The 24227-nt window shown below is 41.7% G+C and overlaps 1 protein-coding gene across 2 annotated transcripts in view; it reads right to left on the minus strand.

Moving 5' to 3' along the window:
• The window catches only part of LOC144502996 (sarcoplasmic/endoplasmic reticulum calcium ATPase 2), a 99286-nt gene that overhangs the window by 60169 nt on the left and 14890 nt on the right, over positions 1-24227 (minus strand). For both annotated transcript variants that reach the window (XM_078227465.1, XM_078227464.1), the window contains exon 5: positions 20567-20705. In XM_078227465.1, the coding sequence (XP_078083591.1) occupies positions 20567-20705 (139 nt within the window). The remainder of the gene's footprint in view (positions 1-20566; positions 20706-24227) is intronic.

Consider the following 24227-nt stretch of genomic DNA (forward strand, 5'->3'; position numbering starts at 1 on the left):
CAAGCTTTCTGGTGACTGCTCCTGATAACACCCAACTCCAGCAAGAACTAAAACGGTGCGAGTTAAATCCTTAGATGCAAAAATAAGCGAGAAACACTCAGTGAGGAGAGCATTTGTTGTCTTCCTCTGCCCTCTTCCACTCCTACCCCCACCACCCCTCGCTCCAATATGAACATGGCGTTGTTAAATAGCGGGACATGGCCACCTGTGCAATTTTAATTTTGTCAAATAGAGAGTGGATAATATTACCGGAATGATTAAACTTTTAAACTACATCAGGGACAGAGTTCAGTGAACATTCTAATGTCACACTAGAAGATTAGCATGATCAGCTGTTATATCTGCAATACAAAATTACATTTGCACTATGTCATAACCAATCCACGTAGGCACAAACCACAAAGCAGCTTCCATTACAGACTGCTATTATAATGCTGTAATCAGTGAATCATTTGCTTTATAAATATCTGATTTACAAAACTCAAGATTCAAGGGTGAATTATCTACCAATCAGTTCTACACCCTGCAAGGAATTTCCCCAATAAGGGAAGGTTTCTTATTAAGCCAACAAATAAGCATCATTTCACAGCAATTTCTAGTCAAAATATCAGCTATTTGATTTCTGAGGAGATTACAGTGAATTAAAAAGCAATAAAGTGCAACATAACTTTAATCATATACAGATAATGCATCTTAGTATAAAACATATTTCAGTCTTCTTTCTTTGATGGCAGTTACCAAATGAAAAGTAAGCTAAGCTTCTGTGTCCTTGAGCAGAGAGCAAATAGCAATACTCAGACAATGAGCAAGGCCAAAAATGGGAAAACTATTTGAATGTGCTCCCCTGATGTAGTGAGGAGCTTTAAATGTGGACATCTGATAGCAGCTGGTTTCCAGCAAATCACAACTCCACAGGAGCATTGGGATAATACCTTGCTGCATAGTTTCACAACTCAGTGACAATTGTTCCAAAAGTATTTTCCAGCTGCATCGTGCATACAGAAAGAGGCAAGTTGAATGTAGAAAAAGATGGATTTTAATTAAAAATAAATTTATCTTCATCTCACTGCACTTGTGATACTGTAGATCAGATACTATTTTGTAATTTTTGCTGGGGCGGGGGGGGGGAAATGTAATCGTAACTTGATGGACCAGCAAAAGGTCTGTTGACTTCAGGTGGAAATCCCTGGTACCAGAAAATCCCAAAGAGAGAGAGAGAGAGAGAGGGGGTGGGGGAAAGAGAGAGAGAGAGAGGAGAGGGGGAGAGAGAGAGAGGTGGGAGAGGAGGTGGGCGAGAGAGAGAGGGGGAGGTGGGCGAGAGAGAGAGAGAGAGAGAGAGAGAGAGAAGGGAAAGAGAGAGAGAGAGAGAGAAAGGGAAAGAGAGAGAAGGGAAAGATATGTAATAACTCAATTCTTGGAAAATCAGATTGAATTTTTTGTATAACAGAATCTAAATCCAGTTTTGGATTGGATACCAGGAAAACCGAATACCGCCTTCCCCTCAACAAAATGGAATTTCAAAAGGAAATTAATCCATAAAGGATGATTCAAATTGATCCCACACAGTTCTCAAAAGGAGTACATTTATAGGAATCTATTCAGCAGACAAAAATATTTGCAACTTAAAGCATGTGACAGTCTGAATATCCAAGAACTGTACCAATATCCATCTGGAAAAAGCACCAAAATGTGCTCTACAGTTGAGACAGGAACAGTTCTGAGATAGAATTGCTTTTCACAAAAAGGCTGCAAGCATGCTTGCAAGACTTTCATAAGTGGAAATGGTTACTTGCCATAACAAAATTAGAACAGCAGCTGGTTGAGTCTTGACCAGAACAACATCATCTGATGCGCTCTTTCACACCAATTCAGTCCGAGTCCCACGCTAGTATTTCCTTTCCAATGGAAGTCTCCACTCACCATGACATTCCATATAAATACTTCACATACATGAATGAGATTTACACTGCAAAACATTCACCAAAAGCTGGTTTTGGAACTTGCCATATATCAAGTAGGAAAACCAAGAACGCCAAGGTCAGCAGGTGCTGACTCCCAGGTGGAACTTTATACTTGGATGTGCTGGTGGATGTTATTGATTCCACAATACCACTCAGGAGGGGGATTTGACAACATTCTGACCAACAGTGTTTGCTTAACTAATACCTCTTGGATGGATGGGCAGTTTGGTACAACCAATCACTCATGTCCTTAACTGTGCACAGAACAGCCACTACATCTGTCTACACAACAGCTAAATTCTCAATGCATTGCTGAAGAATTTTTTGATCTGAAGCATTTGGAAAATAAAACAAAAGGGCTGGACAGAACCAGAGAGTATTTTGTTGTCACAGTGATATCCCAAACTATGCAAAAAAAAAGGATGAGAAAATCAGCCTACTTAGATTGACATCAGCTGAAAAGTCCAAGACCAGAGACCCACAAAGATCTCAAAGCCAAAAAGGTACAACTGAAAATCTGGATCAATTCTAACTCGAGTTAGCTCAGGGTCGAATTTCTTACAGAACAAAGAAATCTGCCATTATACACTTCAAATCTGACCCTTTCATTCCAGCTAAGTTTCTGGGAAGGTTTTGATTGCAACGAGTGACTGTCCCAGACAAGCTGTTAATATACTTTCGTAAAACATTCAGGAGATTTTAATTAGGCTCTCTGTTCCTGGACAAACTTTACTCCCCTAACAATACTGATGAGCTCAATGCATTCTACGCCCGTTTTGAGCAAGAGGTCAGCGAGAGCATGCCCTCCACCCTGGAAGAACCTTTATCTGGGGGTCACCATTGCAGATGTCAGAGCAGCTTTCTCGAAGGTCAATCCACGGAAAGCGACTGGCCCGGATGGGGTATCCAGACGAGCACTTGGATCCTGCGCGGATCAGCTGGCGGGGGTATTCACAGACATCTTCAACCTCTCTTTACAACAATCTGAGGTCCCTCTCAGCTTCAAGACAACGACCATCATCCCAGTACCCAAGAACAGCAGATCCACAACAGACGCCATCTCCTGGGCCTGCACTCAACCCTGGAACACCTAGATAACAAGGACACCGATGTCAGACTCCTATTCATTGACTATAGCTCAGCCTTCAACACTATTATTCCCATGAAACTCATCTCCAAACTCTGTGGCCTGGGCCTCGGCATCTCCCTCTGCGATTGGATCCTGAACTTCCTAACAGACCACAATCAGTAAGGATAGGCAACAATACTTCCTCCACAATCATCCTCAACACCGGTGCCCCACAAGGCTGTGTTCTCCGCCCCCTACTATACTCCTTATACACCTATGACTGTGTGGCCAAATTCCCCTCCAATTCGATTTTCAAGTTTGCTGATGACACCACCGTAGTGGGTCGGATCTCAATGATGAGACAGAGTACAGGAATGAGATAGAGAATCCAGTGAACTGGTGCGGCAACAATAATCTCGCCCTCAATGTCAACAAAACGAAGGAGACTGTCATCGACTTCAGGAAGCATAAAGGAGAACATGCCCCGGTCTACATCAACGGGGCAGAAGTAGAAAGGGTCGAGAGCTTCAAGTTTTTAGGTGTCCAGATCACCAACCACCTGTCCTGGTCCGCCGACAGCATAGTTAAGAAAGCCCACCAACGCCTCTACTTTCTCAGAAGACTAAGGAAATTTGGCATGTCAGCTATGACCCTCACCAACCTTTACAGATGTACCATAGAAAGCATTCTTTCTGGTTGTATCACAGCTTGGTATGGCTCCTGCTCTGCCCAAGATGCAAGGGACTACAAAAAGGTCTTGAATGTTTCCCAATCCATCACACAAACCAGCCTCCCATCCATTGATGCTGTCTACATTTCCCGCTGCCTTGGCAAAGCAGCCAGCATAATTCTCTCTTCCACCTTCTTCCGTCGGGAAAAAGATACAAAAGTCTGAGGACACTCAAGAACAGCTTCTTCCCTGCTGCTGTCAGACTTTTGAATGGACTTATCTTGCATTAAGTTGATCTTTCTCTACACCCTAGCTGTGACTGTAACACTACATTCTGCACTCTCTCACTTCTTTCTCTATGAACAATATGTTTTGTCTGTATAGTGCGCAAGAAACAATACTTTTCACAATGTTAATACGCGACAATAATAAATCAAATCAAAATGTATAAGTAACAATCTTTGCAGAAAATGAAGGGTTAAGTGTAGCACACGGAGAAGCATCAATTCAGTACATGGTCCTGACGTACTGAAAGGAAGGACAGTGGACAGACAATGGCAGCCATTTAAGGAACGAGTAGGTAAACTCCAGTAGTTGTTTATTCCTGTTTGGCACAAAAGTGTTAAGGGAACTGTGACCAAACCATGGATTACAAGAGAAATTAGAGATTAGATTCAAGGAAGAAGCATACAAATCGGCAAGAAAGAGTAGAGGATCTGACGATTGGGAGTAGTTTAAAATTCAGCAAAGGAGGACCAAGGGATTGGTTAAGAAGGGGAAAAAAAGAGAGTACAAAAGTAAGCTGGTGGGGAACATAAAAACTGACTGTAAAAGTTTCTACAGGTAAGTAAAGAGAAAACGATTGACAAATCGAATGTAGGCCCCTTACAGTCAGAAAGGGAGAATTCATAACCGGAAACAAAGAAATGGCGGAGGAAATAAATTCATACTTTGCTTTAGTCTTCATAAAGGAAGACACTAATAACATACCAGAATTTCTGAGAGAAACAAGTTTTAATGAGGAGCTGAAGGAAATTATTAGTAGACAAATGGTTTTAGGGAAATTGATGGATTGAAGGTGGATAAATCCCCAGGGCCTGATAATCTTCATCCCAGAGTACTTAAGTAGCCCTGGAAACAGTAGATGCATTGGTGGTAATTTTCCAAAAATCTTTGGACTCTGGACTGGCTCTTACAAATTGGAAGGTAGCTAATGTAAGCCCACTATTCAAAAAGGGAGGTAGAGAGAAAACAGGGAACTAAAGACCAGTGAGCCTACCGTCAGTACTGGGGAAGTTGCTAGAGTCCATCATCAAGGATTTCATAGCGTAGCATTTGGAAAGCAGTGGTATAATCAGACAATGTCAACATGGATTTATAGAGGGGAAATCATGCTTGACAAATCTATTGGAATTCTTTGAGGATGTAACTAGCAGAGTTGACCAAGGAGAACCGGTGGATATAGTTTATTTAGACTTTCAGAAGGCTTTCATCAAGGTCTCACATTGCAGACTACTAAGTACAAGTGCATGGGATTGCAGGTAGTGTCTTGAGATGGGTCGAAAGCTGCTTAGCAGATAAGATGCAAAGAGTTGGCATAAATGGATATTTTTTCAATTGGCAGGCAGTGACTAGGGGGGTACTGCAGGGATCTGGGCTAGGACCCCAACTGTTCACTTATATTAATGGTTTGGAGGAGAGAACTAAATGTAAGAAATTAGATACAACTCTTGGAGCTAAAGGGATCAAGAGATGTGTGGGGGGGGGGGCGGCGGCGAGAGAGGCAGGATCAGGATATTGAATATCAGCCATGATCAAAATGAATGACGGAGCAGGCTCGAAGAGCCAAATAGCCTACTCCTGCTATGTTTCTATTGTGTGTGGATGAGATGACATTCCACAACAGGACAGCAGATTTCCAAAATAGCTTTAATACAATTGTAGACGACAAATACACAAGACCTACAACATTCATTGACAACCGCATTCGAGAACCAAGTATTAAATGCCAAACTAAACATGTAAATTGAACACGAACTTGTGTAAAGACAGTTGCGTGTTTGGCTGACACAAATCTGAGTTACAGTAAAATAACAAGTGCTGAAAAAAAAATCTTCATATTCAGCAAATGAAAAACTTGTCACCTAAAAAAAATTACTCCCTTGTTGACACAAAAAAGGTATTTTAAAAAGAGCCATCTGGATAAAGGTTACCTGCAACACATTATCAATTCAATGCAAATCATCACCAGAACATTTCATCATCAGCCAGGATGCAGCAGGCCATTAGACAAGTTAGCCAGGATTTTCGCCTTCCTACGCATTACAATTTAATTCCCCTTTTGAAAAGGTTTGCTGTTGGCAATTGAGATTGGTTGATTCTGCTCAATAGTTATTTTAAACTTATCGCATATAAAAGTTTTAAGTCACAGTGCTTCTTGGTTTGCAATATTTCAGAATAAGTCACAGAAATTCACCAATTGTAAAAGCCCATAATATATTCAAACTCTGAAAAGGTTTACCATGAATGTAGTTTGTGCACAAAAGCCCAATTTCCTCTAAAAACTGGCTCAAGCTACAGCTCCAAAAAATTCCTTCAACTGTGAATCTTCCTTTTCCCCTCACCCTCTATCCATTTGGTCTCATTACTGCACTTGTTTCACAGATGATCTAGAACACTGGACCTTTATGTGACAATCATTGGTACCAACTGTGCTGCCTTTAGAATCTGCCCACTGTAGCGCACAGCTGGACAAAAATTCAACCTTTCAGCTTGGAGACCAACTTCGATTTAACTACATGCATTTTGGAAGGTCTAATACAGATAGGAAATATACAGTAAATGGCAGAACCCTTAGGAGTATTGATTGGCAAAGGGATCTGGATGTACAGGTACACAGGTCACTGGAAGTGGCAATGCAGGTGGAGAAGGTAGTCAAGAAGGCATACGGCATGCTTGCCTTCATCGGCCAGGGTATTGAGTTTAAAAATTGGCAAGTCATGTTGCAGCTTTATAGAACCTTAGTTAGGCCGCACTTGGAATATAGTGTTCAATTCTGGTCGCCACACTACCAGAAGGATGTGGAGGCTTTGGAGAGGGTACAGAAAAGATTTACCAGGATGTTGCCTGGTATGGAGGGCATTACCTAGGAGAAGAGGTTGGTTTGTTCTCACTGGAACAACGGAGGTTGAGGGGTGACCTGATAAAAGTCTACAAGATTATGAGAGGCATGGACAGAGTTGATAGTTAGAAGATTTTTCCCAGGTTGGAAGAGTCAGTTACTAGGGGGCACAAGTCTAAGGTGCGAGGGGCAAGGTTTAAAGGAGATGTATGAGACAGATTTTTTTTACACAAAGTAGTGAGTGCCTGGAACCCGTTGCCGGGGGAGATAGTGGAAGCGGATATGATAGTGACTTTTAAGGGGCGTCTTGACAAGTACATGAATAGAATGGGAATAGAGGGATATGGTCCCCGGAAGGGTAGGGGTTTTTAGTTAAGTCGGGCAGCATGGTCGGTGCAGGCTTGGAGGGCCGAAGGATTTGTTCCAGTGCTGTAATTTTCTTTGTTCTTTATACAGGACTGGCACTGCAAATCCCATTTGTGATCGGATTAAAAGTTAGCCAAGATCCATACAAGCCATGGAAATACAGATAACACAAAAGATCAGAAAACATTCCACTAGCAGACTTCTGACAATCTTACTTTTGAATCAGCACCTAGGAAAAAGGGCTGGCCAACCCGTAGCTCTTTACTCTTCTGTTCCTGCTGTTGACTAAGGATGCATCGTGGTGCATCAGCTGAGAGTTTGGGGAGAAAGAGAGGCAAGTGTCTGCAAGGAGAATCGAGGAGAGAACCATAGAGAGCTGGGAGAAGAATGGTTCAAGAGCAAACAAACAAAGCCAAATGCATCCAAAAATAAAAATCAATTTCAGGTATTTGATCTTTTGAGTATTAACACACACACACAATTGGACCTGGGGAATGATCTGGAATAAGAACATGTTTGTCAGTAGTCAGTTTCGCCATACAAATATTGTAAATTAAAGCATTTTAAAGACATGGAAACCCTCAAGGAGGAGCTACGTCCTATCAGACAACATTATTGACATGAAGTGGGGGGGGATACAATCTGGAGTAGCTCCTCTATAAAGTAGTTCTTGTCTGTCCACATCTTCCAATTACGTGAAGGCTCAGACAGCCAGACAAGAATGAAAAACATATGAGGTGAGGTGGGAGTGGGGGCATCAACTACAGATGTGCAATTCTTACACCATTGACAACAGTGTTGGTGAACACAATTTGAAGACAGTGACTCTTGGATACAACCTCTTTTACTGGTTACTTCAGCTTTGGATGATTGAGCAACTCCCAACCACTACTTTTCCGTTCCTGAGTTTAACATCCTTTAAATAGATTATGAACTGAAAACATGAACTTGTAAACCATTCTGTGACGGTACTCTGACAAATTGCGACACAATGCACTCTCACGCAACTTGTGATCAAGGTGCTAATTGAATGCATTTGCATTAAATTAAACCCACAGAAGTCGTCCCGGGATTTTTAGTTGAAAAAGGTGTCAGATTGGGAGGGGGCTGCACATGAATAAAACAATAGCGCAACAATCAATTTGAACACAACTCAGGAGGAAAAAGGGGAAATGGAAACCCACATTCCCCAACAATCCATGAGCGTGCAGTTAATTTAAAACTAAATGTTACATTCCAATCTTTTGGGTGGTTATAAATTGCAGCCAACCCATTCCCAAAATTGTTTTTATGTTTAAGGGAATAGTCAAAAGGACACTGGAATAGTCTTTGCTCACTCAGTAATTCTCCAAAAGGTAATGTTTCCAAATTGAACCTTCCAGCTGCACTCAGCTCTGATTTGCCACCTCCATATCATCTTCAGATTTGAATACTGTACAAGAAAATTTTGTCTCCTGCATCATTGTTGCAGTATTTTTGTATTTTAGTACCCTGACATTTTGTGTAGCACTCAACGTGCTACAAATAAATCCCTGCCGAGGCATCAGATCCATTTGAAAGTACAGGTCAGGTATTCTATTAATCCCAACAATGAGATTCCAAATCAGCTTCTTTCATCAAGGCAAAACTTAATCTAATTGAACATACAAAAACTGAAAGTTATGACTGTTATTCAAATGGCAGAGATTTTTAATCCCTCCTCAATTTAATTTGTCAAGAATACTTCAAACAACCCCTCGCCCCCACACTTCAATACAACCCTCTTGCCGTTATTTGATCAATCTTCCCCCTCATTGATTTTGATCTTAATTTAACAAATGTCATATACTCTAAATTGACGCAACACATTGCTGCTATTTTTGTACACTTTTCTGTCAGTCAATTACCAAGATAGCACAGAGTTTGCAATTACTTGCAATGACACACAAAGGAACCCAACTTGCCAAATGCTTCCGGCAGTGTCTCTGGTGACAAAGATATTCACCAGGACACACATGTCATTGGATGTCTGCCTGGAATCCCAGGCTCAAAGATGCACCCTGCTGCTAGGTCCTGTGCCATTTCCCTACATGGACAAGCTGTCTACAGTCACTAAGACAAGGGATGTCACACCACACTAACACCTGCTTAAACAATAAGGCAACAAAGTGCTGTACATGTTCATTTTCACCACTACAGTCAGACAGCAGATCCACAGTGGCACAGGCTAACATATCTATGCATAGCAATCTTAACTCCCATTTCTGTAGTTCAATCAAGAATTTGAATATTTCTACAGCTTTCAGTGTTGGAATAAATTATTGCCATTCTCTACTACCTCCATCTCAAGAGTGATATTGTTCAGGCATCTCATATACAACTGTAAAATAACTGTGCAGAATGAGCATATCAGGTCCATCATTAAGTAATTCTTTTAAAAATCCCAAAGTAGTAGATTAGGCTAGTGTTGAGGCTTATAATGGATAAATGGGTATGACAAAAGTCCAATTCTCACATTAAACTAGTTGAGAGATTAATTGCCACTTAAACAAAGAGGGAACTATCTTACAGATTTTTGCTAAATTGGTTACTCTTCCTGAATTTCCTCCACAGACATTAGGGCTGAATTTTTGCCCCATGCTAGGTTGGCAAGTGTTGAAGAAATCAACTGGAATTTTCCTGTCAAGCTGTGGATCTCCAAAGTATCGTGGATGAGGCAGCCTGCCTGTAGGAGGCCTCCCAGGGAGCCAGCATTCTAGGCCCTCCTCTCCTACCTCACCACAGCTGCAGCCACAGGCCATCCTATGGAAGTGTTCTTGCTTAACTTGAAAGTTGGAGGGGGACACCCCTCTCTCATCTGAATGGCAAGCTTACCATTCCTTCAATTGACCCTCCAGCTCAGAGAGAGCCCACCCACTTTCCTTAGACAAGGAGCCCACCATTTAGCCACTAACTGGCTAATTCAGGGAAAACCACCACCTGGTGACTATCTCCCACATGGAGTGCAGTTCCATGACCCCCTTTTGTCCCTGACACCAGTGTGTCAATCCTAAACCCAAAGTCCTGCCCCATGTGCGGCAACCAGTCAGATCTTCAATGACACAGTCTCGATAAAATGAAGATGGTTCTATGTTGCCATCTGGTGCATCAAGCTCTGCATGGCAAGAAGAAGAAAGAAGTCTGTCAACACCAGGTTAAAGTCCAACAGGTTTATTTGGTAGCAAAAGCCAGTTGCTACCAAATAAACCTGTTGGACTTTAACCTGGTGTTGACAGACTTCTTACTGTGTTTACCCCAGTCCAACGCCGGCATCTCCACATCATGGCAAGATGAAAGCAGCAATCTTCAGCATGAGAAATTCATGAAGAACATCTGAAGCAGGAAGGAGAGCATGTGCATAGAAGATTTTGGCTAAGGCAGCAAAGTTAATGTCCGGCACTGACGGCCACAATTTAATAGAATCAGTGCAGTCGGCTTCAGAGAAATTGTTGCTGGATACAGATGCTTTGTTTCGGTATTATCTATGACATCCAAGTTGAAAGCCTTTCTGGCAGTGTAACAGCAGCTTGGTGGTGGGAGAGGGCTGGTCTTTCATCATAGATGGTCCTCTAAAACGGCACATTTTACACTGTTTTCTGGGCTGCGCACGCGCTCAAATCCAACTCTAACTGGATCAAGAGATCCAAAATAAAGGATAATGGCAAAGACCAGTGCCAGGCCACATAGCAGTAACAAAACCAAGAACCCTGTAGAAAAGTGGTGGCAACTGTAAAGAGCAGATGGGTCAAGCATCAGCCTTTTGGACAGCAAAGTGAGCACAGCAGTTTTGAAGAGCAGGGAACAATGCCAAAGAAATGAAGCCATTATTGATTTAAATGAGCACTGGGCCAAGGAAGGACAGTTGCGTCAGAATTTGGTTCAGCAAAGTGCCAAGAACACAAGGAGCTGAGACGGTCGATGAGGGCTAAGGACAAAAGTAGTACACCACAGGAACAGGCCCTTCGACCTTCCAAACCTGTGCTAATCATGATGTCCTAACTAAACTAAAAACTTCTGCCCTTACTTGGTTCGTATCTCTCTATTCCCTCCCTATTTACGTACCCATCCAGATGTCTCTTCAATGTTGCTAATGTGCCTGCTTCCACCTCCTCTGGCAGGCACCCACCACACTCTGCCTGAAAAACTTCCCCTGCACATCTCCCTTAGAATTTCCCCCCTCACCTTGAACCTGGGCCCCCTTGTAATTGACACTTCCACCCTTGGAAAATGCTTCCAACTGTCCACCCTGTCTATGCCTTTCAATTTTGTCGACATCTATCAGGTCTCCCCTCAGCTTGTGTCTTTCCAGAGAAAATAATCCTAGTTTATACAACCTCTCCTCATATCCAATACCCTCGAGACCAGGCAACATCCTGGTGAACCTTCTTTCCGCTCTCTTCAAAGCCTCCACGTCCTTCACAGCTAGGCAGATAAATCCATCGTAAACAAACAGAGACATTGATGCCCCAACTGTCTGGACCAAGCTGCCACAAAACTATTTAAAATCAGCTTGCACATCTGAAAATTTGCAACAAGCACCTTCACAGGTTTGAAGCCAATACCGAAATTTCCAGATGCACGTGTCCTTGAGGGAAGATCTGTGACGAGTAGAGGATAATAAATTCCACACTTTGGCCATAGCTCCATTGGACATCCCAAGGGATCACATTCTTGAAGGCGGAAGCGTTACCAGGATGTGTTCATGAGTTGATAATCCCACTTTCATGTTGGTCAGTCACCCAGACGCTTGTAACAGCGTATCAAAGTGTCAACATTAGATCTCAAGAGATTAAGATAGCGAATTTTGAGAAATGTGAAATGGCAAATCCTGCAACGAACATAGACTCATCAGTCACACACTGTGGGCACAAAAATGGGTGCAAAGTACGCTTCCAGCCACAAAATAAAATTTCACGTGGTCGGCCAATTAACAGGCAGCCAATGTGAAATACTTAACACTCCAAGGTGGGATGAGGGCAGGTGCTGAGAAATGGAGGATGTGGGATAGCGCTCCCTCAGAGGTACAGCCCACTGCAGACTGTCTCAGGGGGCTGCAGACCTATAAAAAATAAATAGCAATGGAAAAACAATGCAAAGAGTATCTAGGCAGCACAATCGTACACAAACCTCTCCCCAGATACATTTCAGCTCTGAACTGCCACCTCGTCCTGCTGCAACTTAAAAGAAAAGGTCGCCTGTCCAATGGGCCCAGCCATCAGCCGCAAAGGCTGATGGACCACATAAAATATCTGTCAATTGGTCCTTGAATGGGCTGAATTGCTTGACTATTGGAGGGAACGCTTCCTACTCGCGCATGTGACTGCCAACTGAAATATTATGTGTAATGTTGGGATGCATGCCCAACATCTTCATGCGATTTCACACGCTTCCGGGTCGGGTGTGCCCACATTTGGCACATGGAATTCTGGCCACAATGATGTTGCTCCAAATACCCAAATTTGGTGAAGTAAATTCAACTAATAAATCCTTGAAACATTATTCCTCTGAGAAATAGGATTGTCTGTCTGACATGCACCTGAGTGAATGCTTCAAGCAAACTGCATCTGTCAGAACCTGGGAGCTGAACCACCAATAGGAAAAATGCACATATTGAGCTCTTCTACAGAACTATGAATAAACTTCAAAACGTTAGGTGTTCAATATCAGATGTAGCACAAATAGTTTACAATGTCATTCAGGATCATAAACATTTGACAAAAAATGTTTTGAATTCTACTTTGCAAATACCAAAACCAAACACCAACTAGAGATAAACTAACCAACACTGGTAGGGAAAAAAACAAATTTTACACAACGGAAATTCAGCAGAAAATACAGTAAACCTTTTCCTATAAAATTATTAAAACCTTAAAAAGACAAAAGCAAAATTAAAATCTCTTTTGCAATTCAGCGAGTGGTTAGGATTTGGAATTCACTGCTCATCTTTAACAGCACCTTTCAAAAGGGTTTTAGATAAATACATCAGGAAAGATCTGGGGAATGGAATTAACTAGATTACTCTTCAAAAGGAGCCGATGTGTGAGGGGCCAAATGGCCGCCTTTTGTGTGTATATTCAATGATATTAACATTGCTGAATCTCCCACTTTCAACATCTTGAGGTTTACCATTAACTGGAACAGCCAGTACAATGGCTGCAAAGGCTCTGGGCCTTCAACATTCTGGCAATAGTACTGAAGACCTATGCTCCAGAATTTGCCACAACCCTAAGCAAGTTGTCCCAGCAGAGCTAGAACATTGATAGGGACCCAGCAATATGGAAAATACCCAGGCATGCCCTGTTTACAGAAAGCAAGAGAAATCCAACCTTGCTAATTGCCGCCCCAGTCTGCTCACGATCATCAGCAAATTGATGGAAAGGGTCATCAGCAGTGCTATCTAGAGGATGCTTCGAAATCACCTGCTCACTGATGTTCAATATGGGATCCACCAGGGTCACTCAGCTCCTGACTTCATTATTGCCTTGGTCCAAGCAAACATGGACTAAAAAGAGCTGAACTCAAGAGGTTATGAGAGAGTGACAGCCCTCGACATCAAGGCAATATTTGACCAAGTGTGGCATCAAAGAGCCCAAGCAGAACTGAAGCAAGGGGAAATGCTCTCCACTGCTTGGGGTTAATACCTTGCACAAAAGGAAAATGATTGTGGTTGTAGGAGGCCAATCATCCTAATCCCAGGACACTGCTGTAGGAGTTCCTCAGGGGAGTGTCCTAGGCCCAACCATCTTCAGCTACTTCACTAATGACCTTCCCTCCATTATAAGGTCAGAAGTCGATTTGACACTCAGGTACTGAAGAGGTCCATCTCCAAATGCAGCAAATTCTGGACAACATTCAGACTAGGGCTGATAAGTGACAAGCGATGACCATCTCCAAGAAAAATGTAACCATTGCCCCTTAACATTCAATGGCACTACCATCACTGAATCCCCTATCATCTACATCCATTGGCCAAAGCCTGAACGAGATTAGCCATATAGACACCATGGTTAAAAGAGGTCAGAGGATGGGAATTCTATGGATGGTAACTCACCTCCTGACTCCCCAAAGGCCAACCATCATCTACAAGGCACAAGTCAGGAGTGTTATGGGATATTCTTGACTTGCCTTGGTGAGTAAAGCTCCAACAACATCCAGGACAAAGCAACCTGTTTGCTTGGCACCCCACCCACCACCAATGCACAGTGACAGCATTGTATACCATCTACAAGACGCACTGCAGTATCTCACCAAGGCTCCTTTAACAACACCTTCCAAACCCACAACCTCTACCACCTAGGACAAGGGCAACAGACATCTGGGAACACCACCACCTACAAGTTTCCCTCCAAGCCCCAAACCATCCTGACTTGGAACTATAATCGATGTTCCTTCATTAACATAGAATCATAGAATCCTTAATAGTGCAGAAGGTCACCCTGCTAATCCCCCTGACACCAAGAGGCAATTTGACATGGCCAATCCACCTAACCCGCACATCTTTGGATTGTGGAGGAAACCCACGCAGACCCTGGGAGAATGTGCAAACTCCACTAGATAGTGACCTGAGGCCAGAATTGAACCTGGCGCTGTGAGATAGTGGGGCTAACCACTGTGCCACCCACACCATTGGATCAAAACCGTGGAGCTCCCTTCCTAAGAGCACTGTGGGTGTACCTGCACCAAATAGACTGCAGCAGGTCAAGGCAGCAGCTCAGCATCACCTTCTCAAGGGCAATAAATGCTAGCCTAACCAGCAACATGAAAAATTAAAGGAACGTGTTAAATTTGCCATTTAAGTCAGGAAAAAGGAGCGGAGGATATCTCCCAAGACGAAGCAAGAGTGCACATAATTACAGGAGATTTTATATGCATACATTTAAATTTAAAGATCACCCATTGTGCCTCCCTTCTAAACAGAATTTTCTACTTATGCATACTAATAATGGAAAAACTTTGTTACTCTTTACAATGTTGTGATGTCAGCTCTGCCGCAAGGACACAAAAGAATGTCAAACCAATGAACAACGTAACTTTTTTAAAAAAAACACTATTTGACTGCTAGCCAAATGCCAGGCTAAACCGCCAGATAAATACAGCATCAATAGGCCCACAGTTAGTTTTCTTTCTACGCTGCCCAAGGCACAAACATAAACACAGGCACGTTAAGAGTTTAGAATAAGCCGTGAAATACAAGTTAGAAAAGACATGGCAGATTTATTCCAAATTGGGATAATAGAATAACATCCTTATCATAGCAGAGACAATGTACAAAACTATGAGAGAGAAAAAAGTTGCTTAAATCAGCAGGGATTATTTTAATTGATCAGTTTTGGTCTGTTTATTGGTGGCAGTACAGTTGCTAGAGCAATGTTTGTTTACAGTGGGATTTTCTTCAGCGTGTATAAAAGGGAAACAGCTGTTTGAGCTTAAATAAACATTCAGCAACTCTACCATTACCATACAAGGAGTTTGAAAAGATTTGATGAAAGTTGTACCTGATGAGCGTTCTCATGGACTGCCGTCATCAGAAATGTTGGTTGTGGCATTTACACAAAAGGGATCTGGACCGACAAGGTTAATGGACAGAGCAGAGGTGGAAAATGGAGGCCCACACAGATTGTTTCAAGTCAGATTCGGTAGAAGTCATCAGAATGTATGTTACATATTACATGGCTAAATGCTTAAGACAACAGAGCAGGATGGAAGATTTTTTTTTGAACTGAATAGGCCATTAACTATGAACATTGAATCGTGCTTTTAACGAACAAAGCAAAACAAAACATTTGAATAGCATGACTTGCAAGTTTAAAGATAATTCAAGTTGGATTTGACTTGCGCAAGGCCTCTGCAATACAGGATAGATATAGAATTATTTGCGGAATCCAGGGCAAGCAGATTGAGTTTAGAGGGCTTGGCACCAAAGAAAATCCATCAATGGCAGGATTTTGCTCACAAAAGGAGTCACCCAAGACGACGGATCCAGAAAAGTTCAGTACAATTACAATGACTCGAGGAGGTACAATGCACTGTTAAGGAAGCCAAGAAATTGGGAAGTTTAGGCAACTTTGATTTTTAGTAAAGGGAAGGCAGGTGTATGGAACAGATGACCATTAGGAGATTGTGGACAAAAGTCAGGGCAGGGTTTTTTTTTTAAAAAGCAGCAAAATTCACTTACTACCCAATCAAGGCAAGGAAACATTAGAGATTTGGAAGGACGGTCGCGATTAACTAGTGGCCTTGTCAGGCCAAAACACTACTACCTGGAATTCCCTCATCAAAACTCTGCACCTCTTGCCTCTCCTCATAGATGCTCTGTAAAATGTACCTCTGTGCCTAATACTTTGGTCAGTTGTCCAAACATTCTACATGACTTGTTTGATTGCACTCCTGTGAAACACCTTTGGACATTTCATTATGTTAAAGACATTATATAATTGCAAGCTTTTATATTTTACATTCCTTGTGTATTATCCATATGCAAAGATAAACAAGTGTGCTAGGCTAAAATGCTGCTCATTTGTCTTTTTTGTTATACTTGTACTGACATTGTGCTGGCAGAAATTTTAATCAAAATCAATCACTTGAGGGACACGAGAACAACACATCAAACTGGAACATGGCTGATATAAATCTACTTGGTTATTCAGCAAAGCTTTTGACATCTGAGCAGTGCCTCAAAACAGAAGCTGATTTTAAATTATAAGCTCATCAGTCTTTATTCCATCCCCATACATCCATCATGCGAGGGAAGATGAATGAGGGAAAAGGGGGGAAATTTAGCAGCTTCACCCTCTGAACAGCTGAAAGAAAGTTCAATGCTTGCCAGCTAGGGGAGGCAGGGGAATAGAACAAACAAACAAAAACACAGTACACGGTCACTGGACCAGGAGTCAAAAGCTTCAGCTGCCAATGTGAAGCAAATATCTTGACCAGTGGTACCAGAAGCCTGGGAAATAATGTAGTGTCTACAGCCATCTCAATGAAACATAACCAGTTTTTCACTTGGGTAATTCCAAGAGAGTCAAACTCAAGTAGAAAAAAGATGCTGTGTAGCTCACTGTCTAAATGTGTAAGTTAGGGAACAGACATTTGATTGTCTCCTTACGTTCATATTCTGAGTTTTGTTGTTATTCTGGTGCCCATCTTGTTTGCCTCCCCTCTACTGCTTTTTGTCCTGTTCTACTTGCCAATGACACACAACAGAGGGGGGGAAATTTGATCCATTATTCATCTGAGCCTCCTATGCTAGCACCACCACTATGGGAAGCATCAAGCACTGAAGATGCTCTCAAGGAAGATGAGACGACCCAACCCAGAAAGACTCGAGTTAAAAATGGGGAAAGGGAAACTAAGAGCCACTATGCTTAATAAGGTGATTTACAGTAATTAGGAAATGCAGATTAGCCTCAATTCTCCTCAATCTAAATTGGGAACGCTTAAAAGGTGAAGCTTATCAATATCAAACTATTTTGCAAAGGCAAATACTTAAATTTATATCTACTCTGAACTTGATCACTTATAGTAAATAGTGCAATTCTAAATGTTACAATTCTTTTTTGACATTTTTGTTCTGCTGTATTAGCATTCACGACAGCGACACTGTCTCTTTCACCAGCAAGAGTTTAATTTCAATTTCTTCAAAATAACTCGTGTGCAAAGTCATTCTTCCATTTCTCACGTAGTTTAGGGATAATAACTCAGATCAAGTTTGAAAAATGCAAATATGGAGCACAGAAAAGAAAGCAGAGAGAATAAGACAAATGCAACAAATTAGGGCAATTTAAATAGTCATTTCTTGTTTTTGTGCTCCCGAATATCCTCCAAATCCCAAGCTTGGTTTCCCCATTCCCTCTTCCCTTCCCACTCACCATCACATTTCAATCACTAACTACACATTCTCATCACATACGCAATAAAAGGATACACTGAATATCAATAACCTAATGTCCTCTAACCAAGCAAAGTACTCGCACAGTTCCATCACAGCAAAGGATAAATGATGCAGGACGATTGAAAACTGAATCCCCAGTGGGGAAAAATTTCCATTAGGTGGAATTAAATATTCTCAAAATCATCAGCACAGCTTCCCTTCCCCACACTAGCCGATATTAAAAAACCACAAACACAGTTCAGCATTTTGCAAGATCTATGGTAACTTTCCTCCTCCCACCCTCACCAAATTAACTGAATAAATGGCTCGTTCCACTTTGAATCAGCTCAGTGAACACGAAGATTATAGTTCCAAGTTTTAAGATGTTTATTCTTAGTATAAACCAGTATTGATCAATTATGTTCTCTTAGCCCTCAACCTTCAGTTTGACTTACTTCTCCTAGAACACAGCCGCAATGTCTTTTTCTAAGCAGCTTTGCCTGTCAGTCATACTTTACAGTTACTGGTAAAAAAAAATACAGCAACAGCAAGCTAACCAATGAGCTAACTTATACAATACAGCTGCTAAACTGTTTTGTAACCTGCACTAAAATTTTTGATCCAATTTTTAACAAATTTAAATGTTTGGCATTGTTAATGTATAGCCTATATTACAAGCATACCAAACGACAGACACACCAGCCTGTCGATTTTCAGCAACATTTTGCTCACATTCCAATTCCCAATTAATGATGCAGCTAATCCAGCAGAAATCACATCAGTACTTAAAATGGGAACAAAGGATTAAGTGCAAATCATTCAGCCTCGTGAGCCTGCTCTGCCATTTAATTAGATAATACTGATCTGCAGCCCAACTCTATCTAGCATTGTTCCATGTCCCTTAACACCCTTACCTAACAACAATCTATTCACCACTGTCTTAATGTCAACAGACCCAGCATCCACAACTCCCCTGGAAAGAAGTTGAAGATTTCCACTCTGCATGAAAACATTTCCCGATTTCATTCTGAAACAGCCATGCTTTATTTTAAAGATTTTTTCCCCCTTATTCTGGATCCTCCTGCTCTGTTAAACCCCTTTAACATTCTAAAGACTTGCTCGATCACACATCAATCTTTAAAGTCGAAAGAGTACAAATCATGTTTATGTATTCCCATCATAATTTAATCTTTTAAACACTAGTTTCATTCTGGTGAACTTCTGCTGCTTAATGTCAATATACCTTTCTATATGTCCAGTCTTCATAATCGAGAATATCTTAAGTGGGTCTGTCCAAGGCTCTGCATAATTGAAGCATCACTTCCTCATTTCCTATTCCATTAGTTGTTATTTAGGACTTCTATATCTGTCCACTGGCTTTCAGTAATTGACACCCAAATCTTTTTTACTGTTCCACAGCTAAGAATGCTATTACTTAGGAATCCATATCCAAAATAGTGTAAAGTGGAATATGCAATGCCAATACACAGCACTCAACATGTCCGAAATTCTTGGGTTCATGAAGTGGAACTTCCATCACTCTTCAAATATATAAAGGGAATGCTGTACCACACACTGGTTAGACTATACTTAAGAGCAGAGCATAGTTGCCTGGGACTCATATTTCTAAAAACATTCCCCTTCTTGAGAAAATTCAACATCAGGCAGCTAGCTTTGTTACAAACAACTCCAGATTCTAGTGTCCCAGTTGGTCACCTCACTAGGCTGACAGTCTCCAGAACTGAAGCCCACAGGACTACATACTTCAATAAATTTTGAATGACCAATTAAATATTTTTAAGTAGCATTTTCTGCCCTAAGCCCTTAGCTTAAAGAGCTAACAACCAATTGCTCCAAGAGTGTACAACCCAACGCGCTTCCTTCCCCAACTCTTTTTTCCAAGAACAATCAAAGACTGGAACAATCTTCCACAAACATTAACTTCCATGCCTCCCAAAGATTCATTTAAGGGAAATATTTTTAAAATCAAAATGACTTCTGACTGCACTCTTGTTCACCGCATGTGGAAATCCCCTGGTGGAAGACTACAGAAAGAGAACTTAGCAAGTACCAAGCTCCTAGATCATTGCCAATAAGAAAATATTTTGATTTTTAAAGAGGTGACACTCTTCTCCACCTGTCACAATTTTGCCCATTTGCTCAAGCCTACCCTCATCCTTTTGTAATTTCCTGCTGTTATCTACACAACTTTCTGTTGCCTATCTTAAGTTATGATACCTGTTGTACAAAATCATATTGGCACATAGCAAGACTGGAAACACTTAGACTTGCACCGATTTAGGTGTACACCTGTAGACACAAAATCAAGACTTGTTAATATTCAAATGCTGCAAGATTGATATTGATCTGCCTGTATAAACACATGCTAATGTTACATGTGATTCAGAATACAGTGACAGTTATCTGATTTTATAAAGTTTTAAGCAAACCATACACCAGCATTCGCATTAACGTACTGAACATCACTTACCTGCCACTTCTACTATGTCTCCAGGGACAATCTCTCTGGCCTTGATCCTCTGTACACTCTTCCTGTCTTGTCGATAAACCTTCCCCATTTCAGGCTCATATTCTTTAAGGGCTTCGATGGCATTTTCTGCATTCCTTTCCTGAAAGGGGTAGGGAGAGAAAATTTGTCCATTACTTAGTAAAATTAGTCAACAACAGATTTTCAGCACATACTACATACCAATACTGCAAAACACAGTTTTTCTCTGCAGAAAGAAGCCAGAGAGATTTGGGGCCAATGTTTAGCATCCTACAATGTGGAATAGTGCCAAAAGAAATAAACACAGGAGCCCATTCCACAAAATGCATCATTGGCTGTGTCCATCATTGCCACTGAAAACGAAGAAAAATCTTTGAGAGTATGGGAATAGTACAAATGACATCCTGTTGAACCTAAAAATAACATCTGGCAAAGGTTAACTTTCAATCAAAACAGGGCTCAAATATATGTTACTTCTCAGGACCACTGAAGCACTGGTACTCGTAGGAACAGATTATAAAAATTCCTAATTTGTCAAAACAATATTAACTTTCCTGACTCAATGTTATGTCCAAAACCATCTTCATGACATGTGTTTAATTTCACTGACTGCACTGAAGTTGAAAAATTTTGTTTATTCTTAATACTTTTTTCAATCAGTCTTCTGGACTAGACATTAAACAGACATGCCTTCTGCCCTTTGGAATAGCCAGAAAGAGCAGGAATTACCCCCCATGTACTAATTATCCCTCAAGTTATGCCTAATATTTACCCCTTATTAAATGCATTGCAACATAGATCCTAGTTACATTAGATTTTAAAAATTGATTGGATTGCAAATGGCATTTCCAATTGCCAGACCATTTATTCCATTCACTTGACGACACCATGAAATCTCTGGCGTCATCAAATAATTACAAATAAAGTTGAAGTGACTGCCTGAGTAATTGCTTCATTGATATGGCACTGAGTCACTTACACCAGGAGGGTTCCTTCTCGGTCTAGTTCATTCTCGATCGGGGGATGGAAGAAGTGGCAATGGGTAGAGAGAAGCACTATAAAGTGGCCTGACCGTCAAGACATGGGGAGAGCAGCTGAGAGGAAAAAAAGGCCAGTGATTCCACTCGCTTTCCACCAGAAGTGCCCATATGTAACAAGCAAGGCTTAAAAAAGGTAGGCAAGACAGTTTACAGCCACCAAGCCTTTGCTGTAAGCTAATTATGCAGAAGGGAAAGTTTCCAAATGGCCTTTTATCTCTTTGTGAACAAGCAGATACTTGAAATGGTTTGCTGCGTGCAAACCTTTTGAAAGTTATGACGTTTCACAGTTCTGCCCGATCAACAACTCAGTAAGAGGCATCGAATGTGCCAAATTTCAGCTGAGGCATGGAGTGGGGGAGGTGGAGAGAGAGAGAGAGAGAGAGAGAGAGAGAGAGAAAGAAAGAAGGAAAGAGCGGGGCGGGGGGTGGGGGGGGGAGAGAAAAGAAAAAAGGAAAGAGCGGGGTGGGGAGAGAAAGAAAGTAAGAAGTCTAACAACACTAGGTTAAAGTCCAACAGGTTTATTTGGTAGCAAAAGCCACTAGCTTTCAGAGCGCTGCTCCTTCGTCGGGTAAGTGGGAGTTCTGTTCACAAACAGGGCATATAAAGACAAACTCAATATACAAAATCGATTTTCAAAAAAAGACAGACAGACAGGGCGGGGGGGAGAGAAAGACAGACAGACAGGGCGGGGGGGGAAGAGACAGACAGACAGGGCGGGGGGGGAAGAGACAGACAGACAGGGCGGGGGGGGGAAGAGACAGACAGACAGGGCGGGGGTGGAAGAGACAGACAGACAGGCGGGGGGGGAAGAGACAGACAGACAGGCGGGGGGGGGGGGAGAAAGACAGACAGACAGGGCAGGGGGGGGGAGAAGAGAGAGAAAAACAGACAGGCAGACAGGGCGGGGGGAAGAGAAAGACAGACAGACAGGACGGGGGGGAGATACAGACAGACAGACAGGGCGGGGGGGGAGATACAGACAGACAGACAGGGCGGGGGGGAGGTACAGACAGACAGACAGGGCGGGGGGGGGAGGTACAGACAGACAGACAGGGCGGGGGGGGAGGGACAGACAGACAGACAGACAGACAGACAGACCAGGGCGGTGGGGGGGGGGGGGGGGGAAGAGACAGAAAGAAAGGGCGCCACATGTATATAATTTGCTTTCAGCATTGCCCGGCTAAACTGCCATAATGGAACGAATTTAACCGTGAACCAGAATCAGTGCCAGTCAAGTTAATTGAAGCAACACTGGTATGTTTTATATATTCCAAAATCTTTCCCTTTAAAAACAATTAGGTGCCTTTACAAAAGTATCCACAAACTGCCACGAATGAAAGTTTGCTAGTCAGAGCACGTCATCAATCCTACTAATAAAACAATAAGGTCAGTCAAAAAGGACATCAGGACAACCTTGCTGTGAATACAAATGAGACTCCTCAAATATGCACAATAAGGTGATGCGAACTGAACTAAAATGGATGATTCTTTGAACTGAAAGAGCGAGTCCCCTTTTTCTGGCCCTTTATTTCGAATGAGAGATGAAACTGTTGGCACAGTATGCATTGGTTACTCGCCTGTCTTTCTATGCCAAATACTAAGAGAGTGCTAATGTTTTTAAATTCCGTAATATCCTATAGACACCTTACTAGGCTTGGCAACATTATAATTTGGTATTTGGCTTTATCGTACAGCACAAGTACATCTCAAAATGTGCCGATACAATTAGAATCATAGAATCCCTGGTGCAGGAGGCCATTCAGCCCATCAAGCCTGCACTGACAACAATCACACAACTCGGGAGTGGTCAGACTTATTTTAAATTCACTGCAACAAAATCAACATCAAACACCTGAAAGATTGCTACCTAAAAAATGGTCACAAAATCGAAAGACTCAAGGGACAAACAACCTATTCTTGTTCCTATAAATTCAGTAATAAAAATGGGTTACAGTGGTGCAACAGTTAAACATTTGCGTTTGTGTGCTCAATTTCCACATTTCATAATTAAGTAATCATTTTTAATGCAACAGCAAACCATAGCAACCAACTGAAAACCACTTGAAGCAAATCACCAGCGAATTTGCATATTTTCTGGTCATCAAAATCATCTACTTAAATCTGAGTCAGAAGCCTGGATTATGATAATTAGAACTATTCTCCCAGCTAACAGGATCACGTGGCAAATCCTGTGAAAGGAGGACCCTAATATAGTGTAGTGGCAAGCAACAGTGGCAATGCGAGAGCCAAAATAAATTCAATAGATCATTGCTCACAGTAAACCTATCTTTGTCATTAATCGTTACAAGAAAAATAAACCATTTCAAATACAAGTCATTACCTTTTCTCAAAGCAAATCCGAGGGTTCAACACTGAACCACGTATCCCCATTTTAAAAAATTTATTTGCACAAATGTTTTAAATCATAAGCGATTTGAAAATGTTGAACTGAACCCTTCTAGATCTTGCAAAAAGGTATTTGCCTTTCAAATTAGTGCATCTCAGTTTGTTTTAGGACTGTGCCTTGCTGGTTCACCACTATTTAATACTCAAGTCATTCAATTTCTTCTTGTTAATCCTTTGAGGGAAAGATGACCATGCTC

Source organism: Mustelus asterias, chromosome 13 (assembly GCF_964213995.1).
Source record: "Mustelus asterias chromosome 13, sMusAst1.hap1.1, whole genome shotgun sequence".
NCBI lineage: Eukaryota > Metazoa > Chordata > Chondrichthyes > Carcharhiniformes > Triakidae > Mustelus > Mustelus asterias.